The sequence below is a fragment of the Mastomys coucha genome, unplaced genomic scaffold (assembly GCF_008632895.1).
Source record: "Mastomys coucha isolate ucsf_1 unplaced genomic scaffold, UCSF_Mcou_1 pScaffold15, whole genome shotgun sequence".
NCBI lineage: Eukaryota > Metazoa > Chordata > Mammalia > Rodentia > Muridae > Mastomys > Mastomys coucha.
The window spans coordinates 20,773,806-20,796,754 of NW_022196897.1; the positions used below are offsets into that span (position 1 = coordinate 20,773,806).

At 51.2% G+C, this 22,949-nt stretch overlaps 1 protein-coding gene across 1 annotated transcript in view; it reads left to right on the plus strand.

The window, feature by feature from the left end:
- The first annotated feature begins 2,826 nt into the window (after positions 1 to 2,826).
- The window catches only part of Niban2 (niban apoptosis regulator 2), a 50,903-nt gene continuing 30,780 nt past the window's right edge, over positions 2,827 to 22,949 (plus strand). Inside the window, exon 1 of the mRNA XM_031369876.1 lies at positions 2,827 to 3,085. Within this exon, the coding sequence (XP_031225736.1) occupies positions 3,031 to 3,085 (55 nt within the window). The 5' untranslated portion in view covers positions 2,827 to 3,030. The remainder of the gene's footprint in view (positions 3,086 to 22,949) is intronic.

Below are 22,949 nucleotides of genomic sequence, written 5' to 3' on the forward strand. Positions count from 1 at the left end.
TCATTTGATCTAAAATTGTTAGGGACTGGTTTCAAGATTGGAGGTGACAAGCAGGTACAGTGCCCTACAGTTCACAGAACTTTTCCATTTTTATTTTTGTTTTATTTTTCAAGAGAGCAGCTCTGAAGGTCCTGAAACTTACTCTGTAGATCAGTCTGGCCTCGAACTCAGAGATCCACCTGCCTCTGCCTTTTTAAGTGCTAGGATTAAAGGCGTGAGCCACCACTTTTGAGGCCATGGGAGCTCAGGGTAGTTGAATGACAGACAACAGAGTTTTAAGCCAAGAGGAAAGGGTCCTTGCGCCAGGGACCTGACATGTGTTCTCGGAAGTTTGTGTGCTCTGGGCCTGGGTGCACCGTGACAGCTAGGGACAGGCTCCCAGTCAGCCTTTTCCTCCACCTGGCCCTGGCTTGGCTGAGGAGCAGATCAGCTCGTGGTAGGGCCCAGCTGGCTCTAGTTGTCCTTTCCCCAGGCAGAACAGACCTTTCTACATTCTGTAGTTGAGGCTGAGGGAAGGAGAAAATGAGCTTATCAGCATCATTTGCTTCCAGCAGTTCAGAGAACTTAATGACGTTCAGGGTTAGCTGTGATGGCCTTAGGTCCCAACTGTGAGACTTGGACAAAAGTCTCTTTCCTTCTCTGGGCCACCTCTGCACAAGGAAACTGGAAATCCCTGCCGGCCTGCCTTCAATTCCTCCTGGTGACTCTGAACGCATCCTGTTTTTCATGGGCTTGCCCTCTGCCTGTGTGGGCCCCGCTCCCCGAGTGGCCTTTCCTTGCTACATGCTGTCTCGATTCTTGTTTTTCAACTTTCAGCTCTGGTACTACGCTTAAATCACTGTCCTTATAACACAATGTTCTCTTCCCTCAGACTTCTGGAGGGCAGGGACCAGAACGACATTTCTGTTTATTGAGAAAGTGACTGACTATGCTAGGCACTCTCTTTCTTCCTAGCCTCCCCATAAAGTATCATGACTCTTACTTGACAGGCGAGGAGACTGAGGCTCAATTAAGGAATGCCACTTGTCCAGGGTCACAGAGGACAGGCAGCTTGGACTGACTCATCTTTTCACCCTTAATATCTGTGTGTGCATGTGTATGTGTGTATGCACACGAACCTGTATATGTTTGTGTGTTTTCTAGACAGGGTTTCTCTGTGGAGCCCTGGCTGTCCTGGAACTCACTCTGTAAGCACTGGGATTAAAGACAAACACCACCAACTACTCAGTTTAGCCACTGGAATTTTGAAAGAGGGTCTTCCTATGTATCTTAGACTGGCCTCAAACTTGCTTTGCAGCTTGCTTAGGGGGACCTCAACATCTCCCCCCCCTCTACCCTCTGAGACGGGGGTTTCTCTGTATAGCCCTGGCTGTCCTGAACTAACTCTGTAGACCAGGCTGGCCTCAAACCCTCGAACTCAGAAATCTGCCTGCCTCTGCCTCTCAAGTGCTGGGATCCAAGGCGTGTGCCACCACCTCCCGTCTGACCTCAACGCCTTATCATTTATTTTATTTGTTTATATGTATGTGTGTTTTCCTGCATGAATTTATTTGCCCCAGGTGAGTATAGTAGCATGTGGAGGCCAAAAGTGGTAGAGTCAGATACCCAAGAAATGTAGTTACAGGCGTTTGTGAACTGCCTGAGATGGGTGCGGGGGAACTGACCTGCATGCTCTTGTAAGAGCAGTAAGTGCTCTTACAGCTAAGCCATCTCACCAGTCCCACAGTATGCACCACCACAAGGCCTCAAGCACAGCATCTTCAGAAGGCTTAGCAAATGAGTGTTCACCATAGTGGCTGAACGGCTGGTGACTGAAAGCATAGCAGAGAGCCTGCATCCCCTGGTATGGTGGTGACAGGCCTGAGAGACAGGTGCTTAGTTATAGGTAACTGTTACAATCCTGCTGCCAGGTGTCAGGGTTACTGGGAGAGCAGCTAATAACGGGTGGAGCGCATTATAGTGGTGAGCCAAGAGGTCCGAGCAAGCAGCAACTAGCCAGCCCTGGTCACACACACAGGCAGTGTAGACCTACAAGTCATCAAATTGGTCTCCTCTACAGGCTTGGGAGGTCCAGAAACCGAAACACTTTCTGTTAGTGACCCACCCATGCCCAGCCCTACTGTCCAAGTACCCAAAGTCCGAGGTCCCGGACTTTTCATTCCAGATAGTCATTTGCAAACTGTAAAGAGCCTTCCTGCTTTGCTCTGTCCCGCAAGCCGCCTTGGAATGAAACGCCCACAGGCCGGGCCTGAGGAATGACCTCCTGGAGCTGGGCCGTGATTTCTTTGGGATCCAACCATGTTCCTCTCTCCCCAGCCCCATCTATTCCTCTCCCATGTCCCTCAGTCCTCCTCCCCATGCTTGTCCATTTCCCCTCCCCATCCACCCCTATCTATTGTGGATCAAGACGGGCTGGCACACCTTCTAGGACAGGTCCGATCAAGGCTAGGGGACTTCCCCCGTGCAGGCGGCTGCGGGCGAGACCGAGGGCAGGGGGCAAGAGGAAAGGGGCTGGAGGAATGCTGAATTCCCTCACGTCCGCCTAAGCGTCCCCTTGCAGTCCCTACATTGTCCTCGGCGTGAGAAGGGGAGGGGAGACGCTTAGGCTACACAGCCCCAAGGGCGCTTCGTTTTCTGCGATACCCCCATCAGCCTTTGCTTCGCTGTTCTCTGAATTTGGAGCACACCAAGTGGGTCCGTCCCGGGTCTCCCTTCTGGGGATCTTCTCTTTGTCTAAGTCTCCTCGCTGTCTAGAGGTCCCCTCCCGCCCCAGACTGGAGAGGAGGGCGTGGCCCCGGTGGGGGCGTGGCCTGGCTTGGCGGGGCGGGGCGGGCGCCCGGGCCTGGGCGCAGGCTAGAGTGGCAGCAGCGGCGGGCGGCAGGGACGCGGCTGTGATCTCGGTGGGAGCACAGAGGAGCCCAGGCGGCAGCGGGGCTGCGGGGCGGCGGGCGCGGGGCCTGCGGACTCCATGGCGCCAAGGGCGTCCGTCTGAGTAGCAGCGGACCGATCGGGCCGCGGCTTCTCCTCGCCATGGGAGACGTACTGTCCACACACCTGGATGACGCGCGGCGCCAGCACATCGCAGGTGAGCACCGCTCAGCGCCCGGCCGGCCTGGGGCTCCACCGGGGACCCCGGGCCACGCCTCCGACCTCGCGGGGCGGAGGAGGGGGTCCCCGAGAGTCAAGGCCGGAGTCGGGGTGGGAGCTGGCCAGACCCTTACTCTACCTCCGAACGTGTTTCCTCTCGGTCTGGACGGTCCTTCCAGGCCCTTCTGTGTGCTCCCTTCCCCCTTTTTTGGAGCCTGGGACCCCACTTCTCTACTGGAACTTGCTCCCCTTGGAGCCCAGCCTGGCCAGACCCCTGCACTTATAGCCTAGATCGCGTGGCGGAGGGGTCGCGCCCCCATCCTTCCCAGCAACGTTCCAAGCCTAACCTCTACTCCGTCGGTACTGTGCCCCACACAGTCCTTCCAGACTCCCCTCTCAGCTGCCTTGTCCCTCTTCGCCCTGGCCTCAGCCCGGGTACACGTGGCTGAAGCTTACAGGGGGATGGGCCCTTGGAGAGTTGGGAACCGAACGTGGAGAGTGGGGCTAAGGAGAGATGGGGTGCCTTTGAAGGGGCGGGTCAGCAGAATACTGGAACTACAGTCTAGGGGGTCTGTTTATGGCCAGAGCTGGCTCCTTCAGAGCTTGAGTTCAGTGTCCTAGTACCTTCCTTTGGCCAGCCTTGCTCTCTGCCTGTCACTACTGCATGGTGGACACTTTGCAAGAGGGAGTTGCTCCCAATTCTGTGGAGGAGCCCAGGATCCTGGGTTCACTGTGGGTAGTGGGAAATTGGGTGAGACTCTCAGGCTGTCCCAAAACTCAGCTTGGGCTGACCACAGGCAAGTCAGGCCAAGCGGTGCTGAATGTAATTTCAGCTTTTTTCCCAAGTGTGTGATCTTGAGCCAGTCTCTTTTGTTTTGGTTTTCCCAGCCAGGGTCTCACAATGTACTTCTGGCTGTCCTGGAACTAGTTTTTTAGCCCTGGCTGGCTTCGAACTCATAGAGAGCTACTTGCCTTTGCCTTCCAAGTGCTGGGATTTAAAGGTCTGGGCCAACACTGCCCTGCTTGAACCAGCAGCAATGTCCAAGAGCTTCGGTGTTGTCTCTGAAAGGGGTGGGTGTTGCCTTCTTGGGATGGCTGCTGAGTTTAGTGAGCCTTGCTTAGTACAGGCTTAGTACAGGAGGCACTGAGACCTGGCCAGCCAGCCAGCTGGCTTTATCAGAGCACAAGAAGAGGAGACAGTTCCTTTGGTTTCATTTGTTTCCCTGTTCATTGAGTGTGGTGTCCCTACATTATCTTGATGTCCTGTTGGGTACTTAGCTATATTTCCCTTGACCACAGGGACCCTAGAGCAAGGCAGGTGTCCTTTACTCTCCCCAACTTCCAGGGCTCCACTATAGCAGGGCACAAGGAAGGTGCCAGAGGACTATCCAGTCACTGGCTCAGGCCTGGAGTTGGGCACAGGTTGGGGTGGGTGATTTAGACCACGTCTCACCTCTGAGCAGCTAGGGGTTAAGTCCTGGAAGGCCCCTTGTAGAACAAGGCCGGGCTCAGGAAGGGCAGGGCGGAGTCTTCCTGTCCCTTCCCTGTTGGTGGCAACCTCCTGGGGTTCTGTAACAGTCTCTCCATTCAGGGCCTCCTCTCAGGGCTCTCAGCAAGCATGGGTGGAGTGTGTCCTACTTCAGTGGGTTTTTTCCTTTCCCCACACCCAGATCTCCCACCTTCTCAAGTCTGGCTAAGAACCCACCCCTGCCCTCCTGGCCAATTCCCTGAGTGGAGCGGGAGCCGGAGCCAGGGACGGTGGAGTGGCCCCTTCCGGAGAGGGCTGAGTTTGTTTTGTGGACAGGCTGGGGAAAATAGGGTTGTGCCCACTCAGAACCTGCTTACCTTTCCTCCAAACACTTGAAAGTGCTATTAATAACCCTCTTCAGATGCCCTAGATCCCCATGGCAGGCTCACCTGGGGAGGGAGCCTCTCCTGAACTGTAAGGATGTGTGCTACAAGAAGGGAGAGAGAGAGAGAGAGAGAGAGAGAGAGAGAGAGAGAGAGAGAGAGAGAACTAACTTCTTTAGGAATCTGTTGGAGGGAAATGGGGTTGTGACTTTGGCACCTCCAGCCACCCATTCAGTCTCCTCACCCCACCCAGCAGGTACACGATTAGAATTCCAGAGCCCTCCCTCCCTGTGGAAGTGTCAGCTGTGAGAACACCCCTCCCTCCCACAGGGTCCTAAGCTCCCAGGCCTGTTAGGATGCTAAGGCTTGCTGGCTACCTTCCACCCTCCCTTAGCAGGTGAGCAGGTGAATACCAGCCTGCAAGTCCTGGCAAAGGTCAGCCGTGCTCTTACCCAGGGTGCTGTTTTGCTGCTCCGGCATCTTTCATCCTGACATTTCAAAGCCTCTGGCAAGCAGGGGCTTGTTCCAACCCAGTGCTGGAGATGCTGGTAGCAGAGTGGTTTCTGCACATTTAGTACAGAAGGGGCTTGAGAGCAACGGAGCGTGTGTCACCTAGGGGCTGCTTGCCTTCCTTACATCTCAGTTTCTCTAGATTCGAGCAAAACGGGGTGTGGTACCTGGTGGCTGAAGACCCATCTAGCAACAAGGGCCTAACAATGCTAAAAAGTGTTAGCTGGCTGACCTTGGGCCAGCATCTCTTTAGATTTATTCATTTTATATGTGTGAATGTTTTGCTTCCACATATGTCTGTGCATGGAATGTGTTCCTGGTTAGAAGAGGGTGGGCATCAGATCTCCTGTGGCTGGAATTATAGATGGTGGTGAGCTGCCATGTGGGTGCTGGGAACAGAACCCATGTCCTCAAGCAAGAACAACTGCTCTTAACCCTGGAGCACTCTCTCTAGCCCACCCCACTTTTCTTTGTAAGCTCTCTGCCCCTGAGCTATGACATCTCAAGTCTTCTTTATATTACTTATTTTGGGATAGTTTTACTAAATTTCCCAGGTTGCCTTGAATTCAGTTAGTAGCCCAGGCAGGACATGAATCTGAGCTCTCTTTGTTTGTCTCTTGAACTCCTGACTAGCTGGGATTACAGGCCTGTGCCTCCCGCCCCCACGATTGACTAAGGACTGGATCTCAGTTTTCTTATCAGTGAGATGGGAGTGACAATGGTAGCTAGGTACTGCTGGGAGGACCTAGTGGCTTAAGGCAGAGAAGGTTCTGCCCAGCCTAGTACTTGGGCAGCAGTGCTCAGCAAACATCTGATTATTGCTATTGCTTGTGGGCTTCTGTAATTGGCTTCCCTAGTGTTGGAGTTCAAAGGGTTGGGGCAGTGGCTGGTATGGGTTCTCCTGGGTTTGTCCTGACTCTGGACACTGTGGGGCAAGTTCCTTGGATGTGAGTGAGCATAAACCAGAGATTTTAGATACTTTGATTCCCTCCTGGCTTCCTTCTGCTGTGGCGGTTATGTGTGATGGATGTGGGCTGTCTGGTGTGGGTTGAGTAACTGGTGACAGAAACAGTGTAGAAGGAGCCAGAAGACAGACCAGTGACTGAGCTGTGCCAGATTATACTTTCCATGAGATAGGGGACAGGACTCTCATACGGGTTCTGAGCGCTTTGGGGGGATTTTATGCCATCAGCTAGAACCCCAAAACCAATATGCTACAGGTGAGGGGCGGGGCCTGGAGCCCGAGCTGCCAATGGGAGGGCTGGCACTGGCTGTGATGGGGGAAATCACCTTTCTCTAGGACATCCCCAAGGGACTCCACCACTGTGGTTCACCCCTCAGTATAGACAGATGCATGAATGTTCCCACAGAGGGCAGACTGTCCCAGCACCTCTGATCAGCTCCACCCACTCTCCCTGCTCTCTCTTCTCCTGGCTAACTCTTTTTTAAAAACAACAGCTTTACTGAGACCCAGTTCCACACCTTGTACCGCCCACCCACAGAAAAGGGTTTTCTGTGTATTGGCTGAGATGTGGAACCACCCCCATATGTCTGAGGACGTTTTGAGTCCACTTGAAATAAACCCCAGATGCATCAGCAGCCACGTACCCCCATCCTTGCCAGTCCCCACAATTCTAGGCAATGCTGGCTGAACTGCCAAAGCAGTGTGTGCCTGGATTACCTTGGGAGGGGAAGTCTATAGAAACCATATCTTCTGCCTTTCTTTCTCAGGCATCACTCTCCAGCAGAAATCGTTTATATGGTCGCCTCTTCCAAACCAGTGTTCACTCCTCTATGGGCCTGTTCCTTTTCCTGAAGGTGCTTTTCTGTGCTTGAGGCAATGTTATTTGTGAAGAGCCCTGGTAATGGCTGCTTGGTTTTTTTTTTTTTTTACTGGCATCTGGCTAGTATGTGCTGTGCTGCTCAAACCTCCCCGTACGTATGTATCTTGTGCTAGGAGCTGGTATTAGAGGCTTCAAGGAGAGCTTCTGGGAATATACTGATCTATCCATCACAGCCTTTGGAAGGAGGCACACATTTCATACCCCTTGCCAAGACCCACTTCATTCTTAAACTCATCACCTTCCTGATAAGCGGGTGTGGAAACTGGATTGTGTTTATTTGTCAAGAAAAGCAAATAATACCTGAAAATTGATCTTAACCCCCCATATCCATTTACCCCTCCCCTTCTAAAAGTAGCTGCAGGTGCAGGAGTAAAGGGGGGTGTTCCACAGGAGTAAAGGGGCTCCACAGGAGTAAGGGGGGTTCCACAGGGGTAAAGGGGGTGTTCCACAGGAGTAAAGGGGGGGTGTTCTGCTGTCACCCTCTCTTTGTCGCCTAAGACTTTGCCAAGGACTAGGCAGACCGGATGCTTGACCAGGCTTGGGTCAGCCTCTGGGGGTGAAGCTGTCTAGGGACTCTGCTGTCTCTCATGTTGAGTCTTACATAATGTGCTTTTGTTGGCTTTGACCCTGCCCTCCCCTCTTCCCAACCTCTAGTCTTCTATTGGGTCCTCTCCCACCCTTTAGCCTGTGCTCTGGCCTCCTGGGGGCCTCCCACCTCACCCTCCAGGCCTTCCCACACAGGCTGCCAAAAGAGACCTTTCTAATCCCAAACTGGGCCATAGCCCGCCCTCCCTGCCTCCTGCCGCCTGAGGAATGAAGCTGAAAGACAAGAAGGGCCGCTCACCCACCCCTGCCTGACCACGCTGCCCTTTTGTGGCGTTCACCCGCCTGCCCCTGTTTATTGTCATAGGTTGCTGGCATTGTGACTCGACACTGTGTGTCTTGCTTCTTTTTCGAAGCCATTTGCAACAAATATCTCTTCCAAAGGCTGCATGTCCTTCCAGGTGAGGACGCACAGACATTTCTTAGGTTCCTCCAAAAGCTGGCCTTTGGACTGCTCCCGCTGTGTAGGGTTCTGGAGCACACAGAGTTTGCTATGTGTGCGCCCTCCCTGGCTGTGTTTGCTTTCCTGCTGAAGACAGACTCATCTTGCAGTCATACCCTTCCCTACCCCGCCCGCTTTTATTCATCTGGAGGTGTCCAGGGAGGTTCCCTTTTGGGAGCCCAGGGAACCCCTGAACATCTGTTAGATGCTACACTTAAAGCCACTGCTATGCCTTGGTAATGTGTACTGAAATCTGTGGCCTTGGGACATGTGACTACACAGTAACTGCACCCCTGGCCTGCTGCCCACAGGGACTGGTCCATTTCCTGTCTGAGAATGGCGGGTGATAGAGAAGGGAGGGGCAGTTCTCAGACTGTGAATGCTAAAATAGGTATGTTTAAAAAAGATAGTCTCCTGTAATTGGCTGGCCTCAAACTCGCTGTGTAGTTGAGGATGATTTTAGTTACAGCTCGGACCAAATCTTTTTTTTTTTTTAGATTTATTTTATGGCCGGGCAGTGGTGGTGCACACCTTTAATCCCAGCACTTGGGAGGCAGAGGCAGGCGGGTTTCTGAGTTCGAGGCCAGCATGGTCTCCAGAGTGAGATCCAGGACAGCCAGGGCTACACAGAGAAACCCTGTCACGAAAAAACAAAAAACAAACAAACAAAAAAAGATTTATTTCATGTATGTGAGTTCATTGTTGCTCTCTTCACACACACCAGAAGAGGGCATCGGATCCCATTACAGATGGTTGTGAGCCACCGTGTGGTTGCTGGGACCTCTGGGAGAGCAGCAATCTTAACTGCTGAGCCATCTCTCCAGCCCCCAGACCAAATGTTTTAATTGAGCATTTACTAACAGTGCCATGCCATCCTCTGCTTGGATTATCTCACTGAACTACCTCTGGACAAGCAGGAAGCAGGGAGAACAGGGGTTTAGCCAGTAGGTCCAAATCCTACTGTGACTGCATAGCTTTGATGGATAGGGGGACAGTGTGGGAAAGGCCCCAGAGAGACCCGGACAGGGGATGAGGGGCGGGGCGTGAGAGTGGGAGGAAATGAGTGGGAACTGTGCAGCTTGTGTCAGAGGCTCCACACAGATACATCCCACCCCGTAGTCATTACTCAGTCTGAGGCTTACAGTCAGTCTTTGAGCAACTGCCCCTCGGCCGTACCCTCCGCCCCCCCCCCGTGCTCCCCCCGCGTCTCCCCCCCTTGACTCACCACTCACTGTCGCAGAAGCATCATCATCCTGCGGTTACAGATTCCTGTGCTGCCTTTTCCTTCCCCAGCCCCACCCCCACCCCCACCCACTTCCCTGCCTGGGGAAGCAGGGCTTTCTGAAGCCTGAGTGGGGAGCAAAGCCTCACTCGCTCTGCTCTTGGAGTTTTGGGGCCTGAGTCACTGAGGAGGCTGGACCCTGAAACTGGGAGAAACGGAAGTTCTGCCCTTGCGGTGCCTTGTCCACCTGGGACCCCGCTCCATTAGGAAATACCCCCAACCCCCACCCAAGCAAGATTTTTTCTGTGTAGCTTGGGCCCAAGACTTGGCTCTGCCTCTATATGAGCTGGGTCTCTGGACACATTGACCTGTCTCGGAGTGACATGGCTCTTTGTAAAGATGAGGATTGTTGGGCTATTACAGGGCAGTTGGGAGGATCCGGGATGTAAACTTTGGATAGTGTGGTGTGTGGTAGGTGGGTGGTAACACAGTACCTGACAGCTGCTTTTTTAGAGACAGGGTCTCATGTATCCCAGGTTGGCCTTGAACATGCTCTGTAGCCAAGGACAACCTAGGGCTCCTGATCCTCTTAGCTCCACCATGTGCTGGCATTACAGGTATGGCACACCATGCCCTGTTTATGTGGTGCTGGGACTGGAACACATTTCCTAATGAGCACCAACTGAACTATTCCCCCATCTTGAACGATAGTTTAAATTTTCGTTTGTTTGTTTTTTCGAGATAGAGTTTCCTAGTGTAGCCCTGGCTGTCCTGGAACTCACTCTGTAGACCAGGCTGGCCTCGAACTCAGAAATCCACCTGCCTCTGCCTTGCAAGTGCTGGGATTAAAGGCATGTGCCACCACTGCCTGGCTTAATTTATTTTTTTAATTGGCTGTGTATGTGTGGTGGATGTGTGTGGGCACGCATGTGCTGTGGTGTGCATCTGGATATTGGAGGACAGCTTTGAGGGGGTGGTTCTCGCCTTCCAGCTTTTGTGGGGTCTGGGGAATTGAACACTTTGCCATGCTTACATGACAAGGGCTTGTTCGTTCCAAGTGACAGTTTTTGGTTGTTTCTCCATTGAGCTTGTCTGATATCTTGGAAGACATGGTTGATTTGTCTGCCCCTTGATGAATGGCCAGTTTTGTGTTCCAGGAAGCATGTGTGTCCCAGACTGAGTTACACCACCAGCCTTTGGTTCAGGGTGCCTAGGCATTCAGCCTGTATGTGCAGAGCTTTGAGATAGGACTGTGGTTCTCAGCATTGTCCACTCAGTGTCTGCCATGAGGTGGGACACAGAGGATTAAACCACCCGTGTGTCTGGAATTAGATTTGTGAATCTGAACCTGATCCTGTTGACTATTTGGTGTGTGATCCTGGACAGTAGCTGTGCCTTTCTGATTATTCTCATTTGTGACTTCAAGATCAAAAACTTCTTTTGGAAAGTCTCTGCCTTTGAAAACCCTTTCCCAGGATCTCACGGTGCCCTTTGAAGGCAGGACCACATAGCTTTCTATGTGGAAATAGGGGTCCATGTCTCCGAGACCTTCTAAAGGTGATGCTTGCTGGCCCTAGACACACCTGGTCATTCTTTCCTTTGTTCAGTAGTTATGGAATTTCATCTGGGCTTCCTGGTGCATGCCTGTAACCCCAGCACTCAGGAGGTCAGGAGTTCAAAGTTATCCTAGACTCCATAACCAGTTGGATGCCAGCCTGGGTTACATAAGACCCTGTCTCAAAGCAACAGCAAAGCAGTAGTTAGGACCCATGAGTGGTCCAGCAGGTGCCACACCCACCGTGCAAGCCTAGCTCCTGAGTTCACTCCCGGAATGTATGAACTTGCGGTAGAGTGAATTGCTGCGGAGCTGTCCTCCACACATGCTCTGGTACTCTTGAGGGTCCCCACCTCCAAATACTCACATATAATTGAAAAAAAAAGTTCTGGTATTTGAAACCAGTGGTATCGTGCTTGCTTTAAATAGGAAGCGAAGAACGGTTACAAAGCCCTTCCTGTGCTGGGACAGGCTAACCATAATTCTCAGTGGTTGCTGATCGCCTGGAGCTTCCTGGCTGGCTGTGTTCTCACAGGGGAGGGTGGGGGCATGGGGGGTAGAAGGAGCCATAAGCATTGGCCTTGGAGGGAGGGGCCTTGTCCTGAGAGACCTGGGGAAGCCTTGGGTCATTTCCAGGTGGAAGTGACACCCAGGCATGGTGGTGGGTTGAGGATGGATGGGGAAGGTGGCTAGAGGTAGGGTGCAGGCAGAGAGGCATGTCCCTGTGGGGGCTGTGAACAAGGTCTCTGTGACAGAGGCAGGAGCTCCCTGGTATGTCCCAGTTTGGGCCCTGCTGGGTTGAGGGAACCTCTGCAGGGCCAGCATCCTGCAGATCGGATGGGTGACCTCCCCTTGGCCCTTAGCCTCTGTTTCTATCTTGATGTCAGTCAGTAAGCTCACTCTATTCCCTGACAGCTCCAAGTCTGAGAAGTGGGCATCAGAGTACCTACCCAGCCATGCTGGGTCCCCATGTCAGGGCAGGAAAACTGTGAGTCTTCCTGGGATCTCAGCTACAGCTGCCTCATAGAGACTCTGGCCCAGGAAGTCCCTCCTCTCAAGAGGAAGTGTGGGGCAGGGGGCCAGTGAGATGGCTCAGCAGGTAGAGGAACCTGTCATCAAGCCTGGTGACTTGACTTTGATCTCTACAACCCATACACTGGAAAAAAAGAACCAACTGTTGCCAGTTGTCCTCTACCTCTGTGTGTATATATGTCCCCTCCCCAGACACATAAAATAAATAAAATATAAAAAGAAACAAAATAGCTGGGCAGTGGTGGCCCAAGCCTTTAACCCCAGCACTCAGGAGGCAGAGGCAGGCGGATCTCTGAGCTAGAGGCCAGCCAGGTCACAAAGTGAGTTCCAGGATAGCCAGGGCTACACAGAGAAATAAGAAAGGTCATGGGCTGGAGAGATGGCTCAGCAGTTAAGAGCACTGACAGCTCTTCCAGAGGTCCTGAGTTCAATTCCCAGCAACCACATGGTGGCTCACAACCATCTGTAATGGGATCTGATGCCCTCTTCTGGGGTGTCTGAAGACAGTGACAGTGTACTCACATACATGAAATAAATAAATAAATCTTAAAAAAAAAAAGCAAGTTCAGTTCAGGATTTGTGTGTAAGGTGGGGGTGGGGGTGGGGGTGGGGCACTAGCAGGTACCTGCACATCCAGAGGAAGAAGAATAAACTATGGTTTGTATAGTGTGAACCCCACTTTCCCTTTCCCCTGCAGGGTGCAGGCCGGGACACAAAACAGGCCACACAGTCTGAGTGCCACGGGACATTTGTCAAGTCTTTCCTCTTGTTTGTGTCCCTTTCTCTCTGCCTACCTGCCCAGTGGTCGCTCACTAGGCCCGTTTTGAGAGCTCAGCTGTGTCAAAGCGCAGAATAGCTGTCGGGGGTGTTAACTACACAAAGAGGGAGGTAGAACTTGTTCAGAAAGCTGTTGTGGGCCCAGTGTAAACCACATGCTGGGGATGAGGCTGTGACATAGGCTTAGTCTTGTGGGAGTCTTGTGCAGGCCAAGGGGGTTCCAGCACTGTGGTTGTGTGACAGGCAGCTCATGTTTATGCTTTCTAAGGACATGGCAGTGAGCACTCCATCAGCCCTGTTCAGGAGGTTTTGGGTCTGCCTGTGATGATGGGGTGGTCATAGGCTAATCCTAGGGACAAAGTTGTGTGGCTTTGGCTATTGGAACTCTCCTTGGAGCCTCGGATGACAGTAAGGTGGGAACATTGACCCCATTCTTTTGTTTTGTTTTGTTTTTCTTTCTTTCTTTCTTTTTTCTTGAGACAGGGTTTCTCTGTGTAGCCCTGGCTGTCCTGGAACTCACTCTGTAGACCAGGCTGGCCTTGAACTCAGAAATCTGCCTGCCTTTGCCTCCTAAGTGCTAGGATCAAAGGTGTGCACCACCACTGCCTGGCACTGACCTCATTTCTTACCTCTGCGGTATCTACAGGTGCTGAGAGATGCCCTCTAGAGTGCTTGGCTTAGGCCATGTACATGTGATGACAGTCTAACCATATGGCTCTGAGCTTCTGAGTTTTGTATTTTACCCCCATGCTGGGAATACAGGCATGGGCACATATCCCATTTCCTGTGATGCTGGGGAGAGCGCTCAGCACCCTGTGCATGCTCTGCAAGCATCCCACCAATGGAGGCAAATCCTTAGCGTTGAGGTTTTGTTTTGAGACCAAGTGTCGCCATGTTATCTAGACTGGCCTTGAGCTTGCAGCATTCTTCCTGCCTCAGCCTGCTTCAACTTTCCAAATCCTGAAACTTACAGTGTTCTATGTAGCTAAGCTTATTGTGGAACTCACTATGTAGATCAGGCTATCCTTGGAATCATAGAGATCTTCCTGCCTTTGCCTCCGGAGTGCTGCAATTAAAGGTGGGAGCCACCACACCTAGTTCTCTCTGTGTGTGTGTGTGTGTGTGTGTGTGTGTGTGTGTTTTCTTTGGAATGAAGGGAATGTAGGGTGAGCTTAAACTTTGGGGATCCATGTCCTACTGTACTCAGGAAAATTTGCTTACAGTTGACTGGCACCTGAAGTCCCTGCCTTGACCTTGAAGTTTTTGGTGGGTATTGGATGATTTTTTTTCTCTAGCCTGGACTCTTATGGGTCTCAGGAGGGAAGACTGAAATGATCTAAGTTCTAGGAGGCTAGTAAGGTCACACGGTTAAGGCCAGCCTGGAGTACATAGGGGATCCTGTTTCAGAAAGAGAGAAGGAAAGAAGGAAAGAAAGAAAGAAAGAAAGAAAGAAAGAAGAAAAGGAAGAAAGAAGGAAAGAAAGAAAGAAGGAGAGAGAGTAGGGGGAAGGGAGAAGGAAGAGGGGAAATAGGGAGGAAAGATGAACAGAAGGAAATATTTAGCCAGTCTCATCCTTTATTTCTTCACTGAGAAAACTGAGACTCTGAGAGGGAACAGAGGAGCCCACAATCTCAGAGGCTGCAGAGCTGGACGCAGAGCTGGACACAGGGCATCTGATTGCCCTCTGTGCTGTGGCCCAGCCCAGAAGCAGCCAAGAATGGTGATGGGGCTCAGCCAGGCTGCAGAGGTTATAATTTTGAAAATTGAGTAAATAAACAAGTCCTCAGCAAGCAAGGCAGGCCCTGTGCGGCATCACAGACAGGCCTGTGTCTGAGGACAGCCCAGGCTTGTCCACTCAGACAGAAAACTGTATCTGGTTAAAAATAGCCAAAGCGCCACTCTCCCCCCACCCCCTGTATTTAAGGCTGCCAGGAAGAGGGGAGGGGGACAGACTGCCCTTCCTTGTGTGGAGTTGGTCCCAGCTCCGTGGGAACGACCATAGGACAGCTCTCCAGGCTCCGCTCAGGACAGTCACTGTGTGACTTGGACAAGTCTACTCGTGTTTCTGGGCCTCAGTTTCCCCTTCTTTAAAGTGGTGGTGATCCCATTTCATGGTGACAAGATGGGAAGATGGTGTGGGTCAAGTGTGTACACACAGCAGGCCCTTTGTGTTTCTCTGACCTGACTGGGGCCTCAAAGGCTGGGCTTTTACTCTTGGGCTGAGATGGGGGTTTATTTTCTTACTGACCCAGGACTTCCCTAGCTCTAGGAGGCTAAACCTCCTTCCAGGCAGAACTATTGCAGGCAGCACTGCTCAGCTTTCCTGTTTTCCTGTGGAGATTGTGGTAGAATCCAGCACTAGCTACTTGGGGTCCTGCCCTGCTGGCCTGGGCCCCTCCACCCACATGGGGCCTAGCAGACTTCCTGTGCAATTAGGGGCTGCCACCACCTCCCCACTGCCTGCCTAGGCTCCATGGAGAGCTTTTAAGAGGCTAGCTCTGTGTATCAAGAGGCCAATCAGCAATAGATGTACTAATAGCTGTGTGGTCTCTTGGACTACACCTGCCTTCAGTCTGAGCCTTTCCCCCATAATACAATGTACTACCTTCTCTAAACCCTTCTAGGCTCTTCTGTACCTTGGAGTCATGTTATAGATACTAAAAGACACTATAGGACTCTCGGCCTCATTCTGTAGTCTCCAGTGCTTGGGCTGGGGCCCTTGACCACCCGGGTGGCCATCCTTACTAACATTTGTAGCATCTGAAAGTTGGCTCCTCTGGGCTCCCCCAGTGGCTTTGGTGATGACAGCCTGCTTTTCCAGCTACTGGCCAAGCATCCGTAGGTCAGTAACTGTTTCCTTTGCTGTAAAGGATGTCACTGATCCTTAATGGTTGCAAAGGTTATAAATTTGTGTGTGTCTGTGAGTCATCACTCCCGTGACAATGGACACCATGGTGCTTAGTACCTAGACAAGTGGGAATAAAAAGCTGCCACTTGGGGCTGGGTTCAGTGGTTAAGTGCACTTGCTGCAAAGGATCCAGGTTCAATTCCCAGCTCACAGTCATCCTGAACTCCAGATGGAAGGGAGCCAAAGCTCTCTCCTGACTTTTATGGTTGTGTAGCTGTTGTACCCATGTACACACTGGCAAAACATCATGCAGACAAAGTAAAAACATATAAATAGATTAATGAGAGAGAGAGAGAGAGAGAGAGAGAGAGAGAGAGAGAGAGAGAGAGAGAGAGAGGCAGGCACCATTCTCCAACCTGGATGCATAGGGACCTTGGAACCCTCTGCATGAGGGCCTGGGGTTTGTGGTGCATAAGGGTGGACAAGGGTGGAGGGCGTGGTGTGGGTTTGGCTGCTTTCAGGTTCAGGAGAACCCAAACTTTCTCTTTGTTCCTCTTGGAAGGAGCACTCTGGGCCTATTGTGTTTGAGGCCATAGGTGCAAGGTGCGTGCATCCACACAGGGTTTCCTTCCTCTCTGCCTCATTCTCCTTAATGTGACTCACTGGCTTTCAGATCTTTGTTCTTGTTCCGGAGGGTAAGGCCAGGGATTTGGACAGCCTGCTCCTCCTCCTAGGCTCCTGACCCCTATCTCTGGACTTGGCTGAACTCTTAGTGTGACAGGCAAGGGCAAGGCAGACTTTTGGCCCGATTTGAGACCCCTGTGTGCTTGGCACTGAGTTGGTGGCTGCCCAGCCCAGACCCCCTAGGTCCTGCTTATTCACAAATGTGTCCAGTTGACTGCTGTGAAATCACCACCTTTCTGAGAGCTTGCTTCTGTCCCATGGGATAATTATTGTCATTTCCTTTCCTGTCACAGATGGAACAGCTTCCTGATGGCCTGGGGTCCCTTGAGTGGGTTCAAGGCCAAGGCAAGCAGGGTTTTTTTTGTTTTGTTTTGTTTTTGTTTTTTAAGACAGGATTTCTCTGTGTAGCCCTGGCTGTCCTGGAACTCACTCTGTAGACCAGGCTGGCCTCGAACTCAGAAATCCACCTGCCTCTGCCTCCCAAGTTCTGGGCTCAAAGGCGTGCGCCACCACCGCCCGGCTTAAGGCAAGTACTTTTGCCCTCTTAGTGACTTTATTCTTTGTTACCTGTCTTAGAGAAGTATAGTGATGGGGGTCCTGTTGCTGGCTTCATGCAGTGCTGAGGTTGGGGAGCTAGGAGTTTGTGTCCCTCGGCAGAAAGATAAGTGCTGAGGTTGTTATGGCTGAAGCCTGGGGAACTTCTCAAGGCCAGGCAAGAAATGATGACCTGAAGAGATTGGTGGTCCATGCACCCACAAGGCTTAAAGGAAAGAGACTAAGCCCTGGGTTAAACCTATGTAGCCACTTTACAAGGAGATTTAACCCTAGCCTAGTTCTTAGCCAAATGGTATGACAGGATACTGACTAAACAGGGAAATGAAACAGTGTATCAGTAGGTGTATTACAGCAGTGTGACCTGTAGCCATGAGAAGGCAAAGAATAGTCTCCTACACTCATCCCCCAAACAGGGCTTCTCTGTATAGTCCTGCCTGTCCTGGAACTCAGATCTGTAGAGCAGGCTGGCTTTAAACTCAGAGGTCTGCTTGCCTCTGCCTCTCAACTTCCAGAATTAAAGATGTGCACCTCCGACCCCTGCCTGCCGCCACCTGCCTGCTGCCACCTGGGTCCCTCCCAGCTTTTACCTGGGAGTTAGAGATCTGAACTCAGGTCATCTTGCTTGCACAGCAAGCATTTCACCTGGTGAACCATCTCTCTATTCTTTTCCTGATTTTTTTTTTCTAGAGCAGTAAACATATCAAATTAAAAAGAACACTGTGACCCTGTTGGTTATATTTCTTGGAAAACAATTCCAAGTCTCTCTCTGACTCCAAAATCACCCCAGTCTGACAAGAGCCAAAGGGAAGTTGCAAGTGCAGAGCAGAGTCTAGAGAGGAGGAGGGAGGAAGAGTCTGGGAAGAAGATGGTGTTATCTGTCTGTAAGGTGGGCATGGTGGTTAACCACTCCTTATAGTACTGTGAGCTTCATGAGGTATGCTGTGCTTGCCACACAATGACCACTGTGGAAAATGAGCTGAGCTCCCTGGTCTCCACTGAGCTCCTGAGGCTTTGGAGGAGGGGGCCTTTGAGATAGGACCTAAAGGATGGATGGATGGATGGAGGAGGAGAAGAAGTCCTAAGTATTGGTAAAGGAAAACCTTCCAGTAGGTTGTGTGTTCTTGCTGGCCGCAGCCACAGCAGCAGCTCTGTGTACGGGACATTTGATAGTTGTTTTGCTAAGTGCCATCATGTGTCCCTGGGAAGGGCTAGGCAAGTGGACTGCTCGTGCCTGCCTAGGTGAGTGTCTGCAGACCCCAGCCTTTCAGTATTGGGGAGACACTGCTTACAGATTTGGCTTACTGCAGTTTCCCAGGCTCTTCAAGTTCAGGAGCCCTTGACAGTGACAGATCAGGAAGAGGAAACAGAGATCTGGGCTTAGGTGACAGCTCTAGTTGGCATGCCAGGTGGTGACCTTTTCTACCATTGATGTGTGACCTGGGGCTGGCCTGGCTCTATGCAGGCAGGGCCCTACCTTTTAGGCAGTACTGGGACTGTCAAGCCCTCAGTTAATCTAGCTCCAGAGGCTGGGCAGAGGCTATCCAAGAGCTAGAGTTAAGCTTTCTGGGAAAACCCAATTGTCTTTCTGTATCTTAGGGTTTCTGGGACAGGGAATTGTGAAACTCTGGTGTGACCTCACGTAGTCAGCAGACAGATAAATATGTCTTTGAGATGGGTTAGCAGTTAAAGGTGTTTGCTCTGCAAGCCTGGTAACCTGAGTTTGATCCCTGAAGCCCACATAAATATGGAAGGAGAGCCAAGCATGGTGGCACACCTTTAATCCCAACACTCTGGAGACAAAGGCTAGCCTGGCCTACAGAGTGAGTTCCAGGACAGCCAGGGCTACACAGAGAAACCCTGATGGGAGGGCCTGGACCCTCCCAAAGAATTGAAGGTAATGAATGTCCCTTCCCAAGACAGTTGCAGGCCCAAGGGATCACTTAATCTTAACCAATCTGATCCCGAGTTCCATCGATCCACCTGGGGTGCAGAAATGGCCCTGTCCTTAAGTATTTGTTGCCAGACCCTAATCCAGGACAGAAGCCTGACCAATCATGAATGCAACTTGGCTTATTTTATTTATTTGTTTTGTTTTGAGGCAGGATCTTAATGTGGGGCTCTGGTTAGCCTCAAACTTGTGATCCTCCTGCCTCAGCCTCCTGAGTAACTGGTACTATATAGCCTTGAGCCACCATACATGGCCTTCTATCTATAGGAATAGCCTGAGGTTGTGTTTCTGTCAGCTCAACTGCAAGCACTTGAGTTGCTCTGGCTCATCTTCCTGTCTCCGTTGTTCCCTGTCTTCTCCTCCTGGGCTTGGGGAAAGCGTCCTCCTTCTCTTGTCCTCACACTGTTGGCTCTCAGGATTTTGGGATCTATCTGAAGGCTCTAGATAACATCCTGTGAGTGAGTGCGTGTGTGTGTGAATCCATGAGTGTGCGTGTGCATATGCATGTGTGGTGGGTGTGTAGGAAGGGGCCTGACATTTCTAGGCAGCTTGGGAAGAAAGTAGGTGTGGTCTTAAAAAAGTGGTGTCATAGGCATCCTGCAGACACATGGTTGGGGTGTGTAGTCTGTTCCTGTTGGGGCTGAAGTAACTGGAACTTTCTATTTATTGGTTCCTATCAGACTAGCACTGGCTCTTATGGGCTCTCCCTGTCAGATAGACAGGGTGTCAAGGGCTCCTGGCATATCTTACTGGGTCCTTACAGCTTTTATTATTGTTGAGACAGGGTTTTTGTTATGTAGCCCAGGCTGACCTTAGATTTGTAATTTTCCAGCCTCAACCTTTCTGGTGCTGACATTACAAGCATACCAGTGCTGTGCCTAGCTTAGGTGGGTCATTTAAAAAAATTATTAAAAAAAATTTTTTTTTTGAGACATTTCTCTGTTATGTAACTCTGGCTATCTTGTAACTCACTAGGTAGATCAGGCTGGTCTATTTTTTGTTGTTGTTGTTTTTTGAGACAGGGTTTTTCTGTATATCCCTGGCTGTCCTGGAACTCACTCTGTAGACCAGGCTGGCCTTGAACTCAGAAATCCACTTGCCTCTGCCTCCCAAATGCTGGGATTAAAGGTGTGCACCACCACACCTGTCTGGAAGATTTTTTTTTTTCCTTTTTAGAAGTATTTATTTTATGTGTGAGTGTTTTGCCTCTACTTCTATGTGCACTACATTTATTCTTGATGTCTGAGGAGGTCTGAAGGACATTTATTGGACCTCCTTGGAACTGGAGTTGCAGATGGTTGTGAGCCATGGTATGGGTGCTGGGAATCAAACCTAAGTCCCCTGCAAGAGCGACAAGTGCTCTGAATTGCTGAGCCATCTCTCTTGCCCCTAAATTACATTTTTGTGGGGAGGAACTTTTTTTTTTTCCAAGATAAGGTTTTTCTGGATTGCCCTGGCTGTCCTGGAACTCACTCTGTAGCCCAGGCTGGCCTCGAACTCAGAAATCCACCTGCCTCTGCCTCCCAAGTGCTGGGATTAAAGGTGTGTGCCACCACTGCCTGGCTCAGGGAGGAACTTTTTTGAGACAGGGCCTCTCTACATAGCTCTGGCAGTCCTGGAACTCACTCTGTAGCCCAGACTCATCTCAGATTCACAGAGCTCCACCTGCTTCTGGCTCCAGAGTGCCATTAACCCAAGCTGGCTGGACCATTTTTAATGCTCATTTTATGGAAAGAAACTGAGACTCAGAATGCTACAGCCAGTGGTGGAGCTGCACATGTGTGGTCCCAAAGTCTGAACTGTTCCTGCTTACCCCTCTGGGGCAGAATCTTCTTCTACCTGTGCTTGCACATCTCTGGTGGCTGGGAGCTCCGTCTCTGCAGGTCACCTGCCCTGTTCTGGGCCTCAGATGCAGGTAGAGCCCTCGCTGAGGCCCTGGGGGCCGTCTGTATTCACCTGCAGTCTAGCTTCAGTTTGGTCAGGCCAGACTTTTTCCAGGGAATTTTCCAGACTCTGTGATTGCTCATGGCACACACCACCCAAACACATCTCTTCCTCCCATGCCTTGAACTCACCCACTAGGCGACCACCTATGGGAAGGAGTTCAGACACAGAAAGACAGACAGTCAAGAAGCTAGCCTGGGGCACAAGTGACAGATGATCAAGCTCTTGAGGATCTTGGATTCCCAGCTGGTGCTGTCTCTGGGGATGATGACCCAGTATCTCTGGTGACACGCTGTGTCTGGGGTGGGGTGTGTGTGAGGTGGCACCCCATCCACAGTACTGTGGGACTAGGGCTGTGGTTGGGTGAGGTCTGCTGGCTTTTTTCTGTCCACTTCCCCTTTCTGATTAATTAACCTTTGAATGACAAGGGCCTAGGAAAAGTAGATCCTAAACATGTTATGTTTCCCATTTCAACCCCCCTCCTCCTTCTTCCTCTCTCTCTCTTTCTTAAGACAAGATGTCTTTAGAGATCCACCTGCCTTCCAAGTCCTGTGATTAAAGATATGCGCTACGCCCAGCACATTTCCTACCTTTCTCCTTTGCCTTTTTTGAGACAGGGTTTCTCTGCATACCCCTGACTGTCCTGGAACTCGCTTTGTAGACCAGGTTGGCCTTGTACTCAGAGATTTGCCTGCCTCTGCTCCTTAAGTTCTGGGATCAAAGGCGTGTTTCCCATTTCTTTTCTTTCTTTCTTTCTTTCTTTCTTTCTTTCTTTCTTTTTTCTTTTTTTCCGAGACAGGGTTTCTCTGTATAGCCCTGGCTGTCCTGGAACTCACTCTGTAGACCAGGCTAGCCTCAAACTCAGAAATCCATCTGCTTCTGCCTCCCAAGTGCTGGGATTAAAGGCGTGTGCCACCACCGCCTGGCTGTGTTTCTCTTTTCTTGATTGCTCTGCAGAAGGACTGGGTAGCCCCTGCTATCTGACAGGTGCTCTACCCTAGCCACTAGTGCTGGGCAGATGAAACGGACTCCTTTCAACACTTCAGGCGCTGCCACTGGCAGTGTCAACTCCTGTTTGTCAGGCTCTGTGGAGTTACTCATTTCCTTTAATCCTGACACCTGGCGAGGTGAGGACTGCTTCTTCAGATGTGCAGTGTAGCTGCCAGCAGCCACTCATACGAATGGGCTTTCTGGAATTGGGGTCAAGGCCCGAATAATTTGGGGTACCGGAAATGCGGGAAGGGTTTGAAAAAATTAGACCAACACATGGTGTGCTTTCAGTCCGCCATCATTCTTTGAATTCACTTTGTTACAAGCAAACAGGTAGATAGGTAAAGCAAAACCCCTCCCCCAAGTTCGTCAGCAATTTAGCCCAATCAGCAGCTTCATCTTCAGTCTCTGGAGGCGGGACTTCTGGTGTAACTGGAACTTGGAGGGGGCGTGGCTATTAACAGGAGGTGGACAGAGAGGCGTGGTTATCTATGGAAGGCGGGGTCTGAAGCCTTCAGCTGTAGGAGGGTCACAGTGCAGCAGGGGAAACTGAGGTTCAGAAAGACTGAAGCCACGTGCTCAGTCTCCTGGAGCCAGTGAGAGCTAGGCTTAGCTGAAAATACCATCTCAGTCTGGAGCCCTTGGTCTACACAGGGGTGGGATAAACGGATTCTTGCTTCCTGAGTGCCTGAAGACCAGCTTGGATTACCTGCATTGTCTGCTAGGCACACTCACGATTCTCAGCCCCCTGCTTCCCAATGTCAGGGACTAGATGCCTTGGACCCTGCAGACTATGTCATTTGCCCTCTGGGTTCCTAGTAAGGGTGGCTCCCCATTGTGGGTCACTTTTACACATTATATGTCAAAGGATAACTTGTGGAGTTAATTTTCCTCTACCCTGTGGGGTCCTCACTGAACCGAGGTCATAAGCCTTGGCTGTAGGTGCTGGGCCAGACATCAAGTTGTTATGATTATTTTCTTCAAAATGTATTGATATTTGTTTTACATGCACAAATGTTTGCATGTGTGTATACCACATGCATGCCTGATGCCTGGA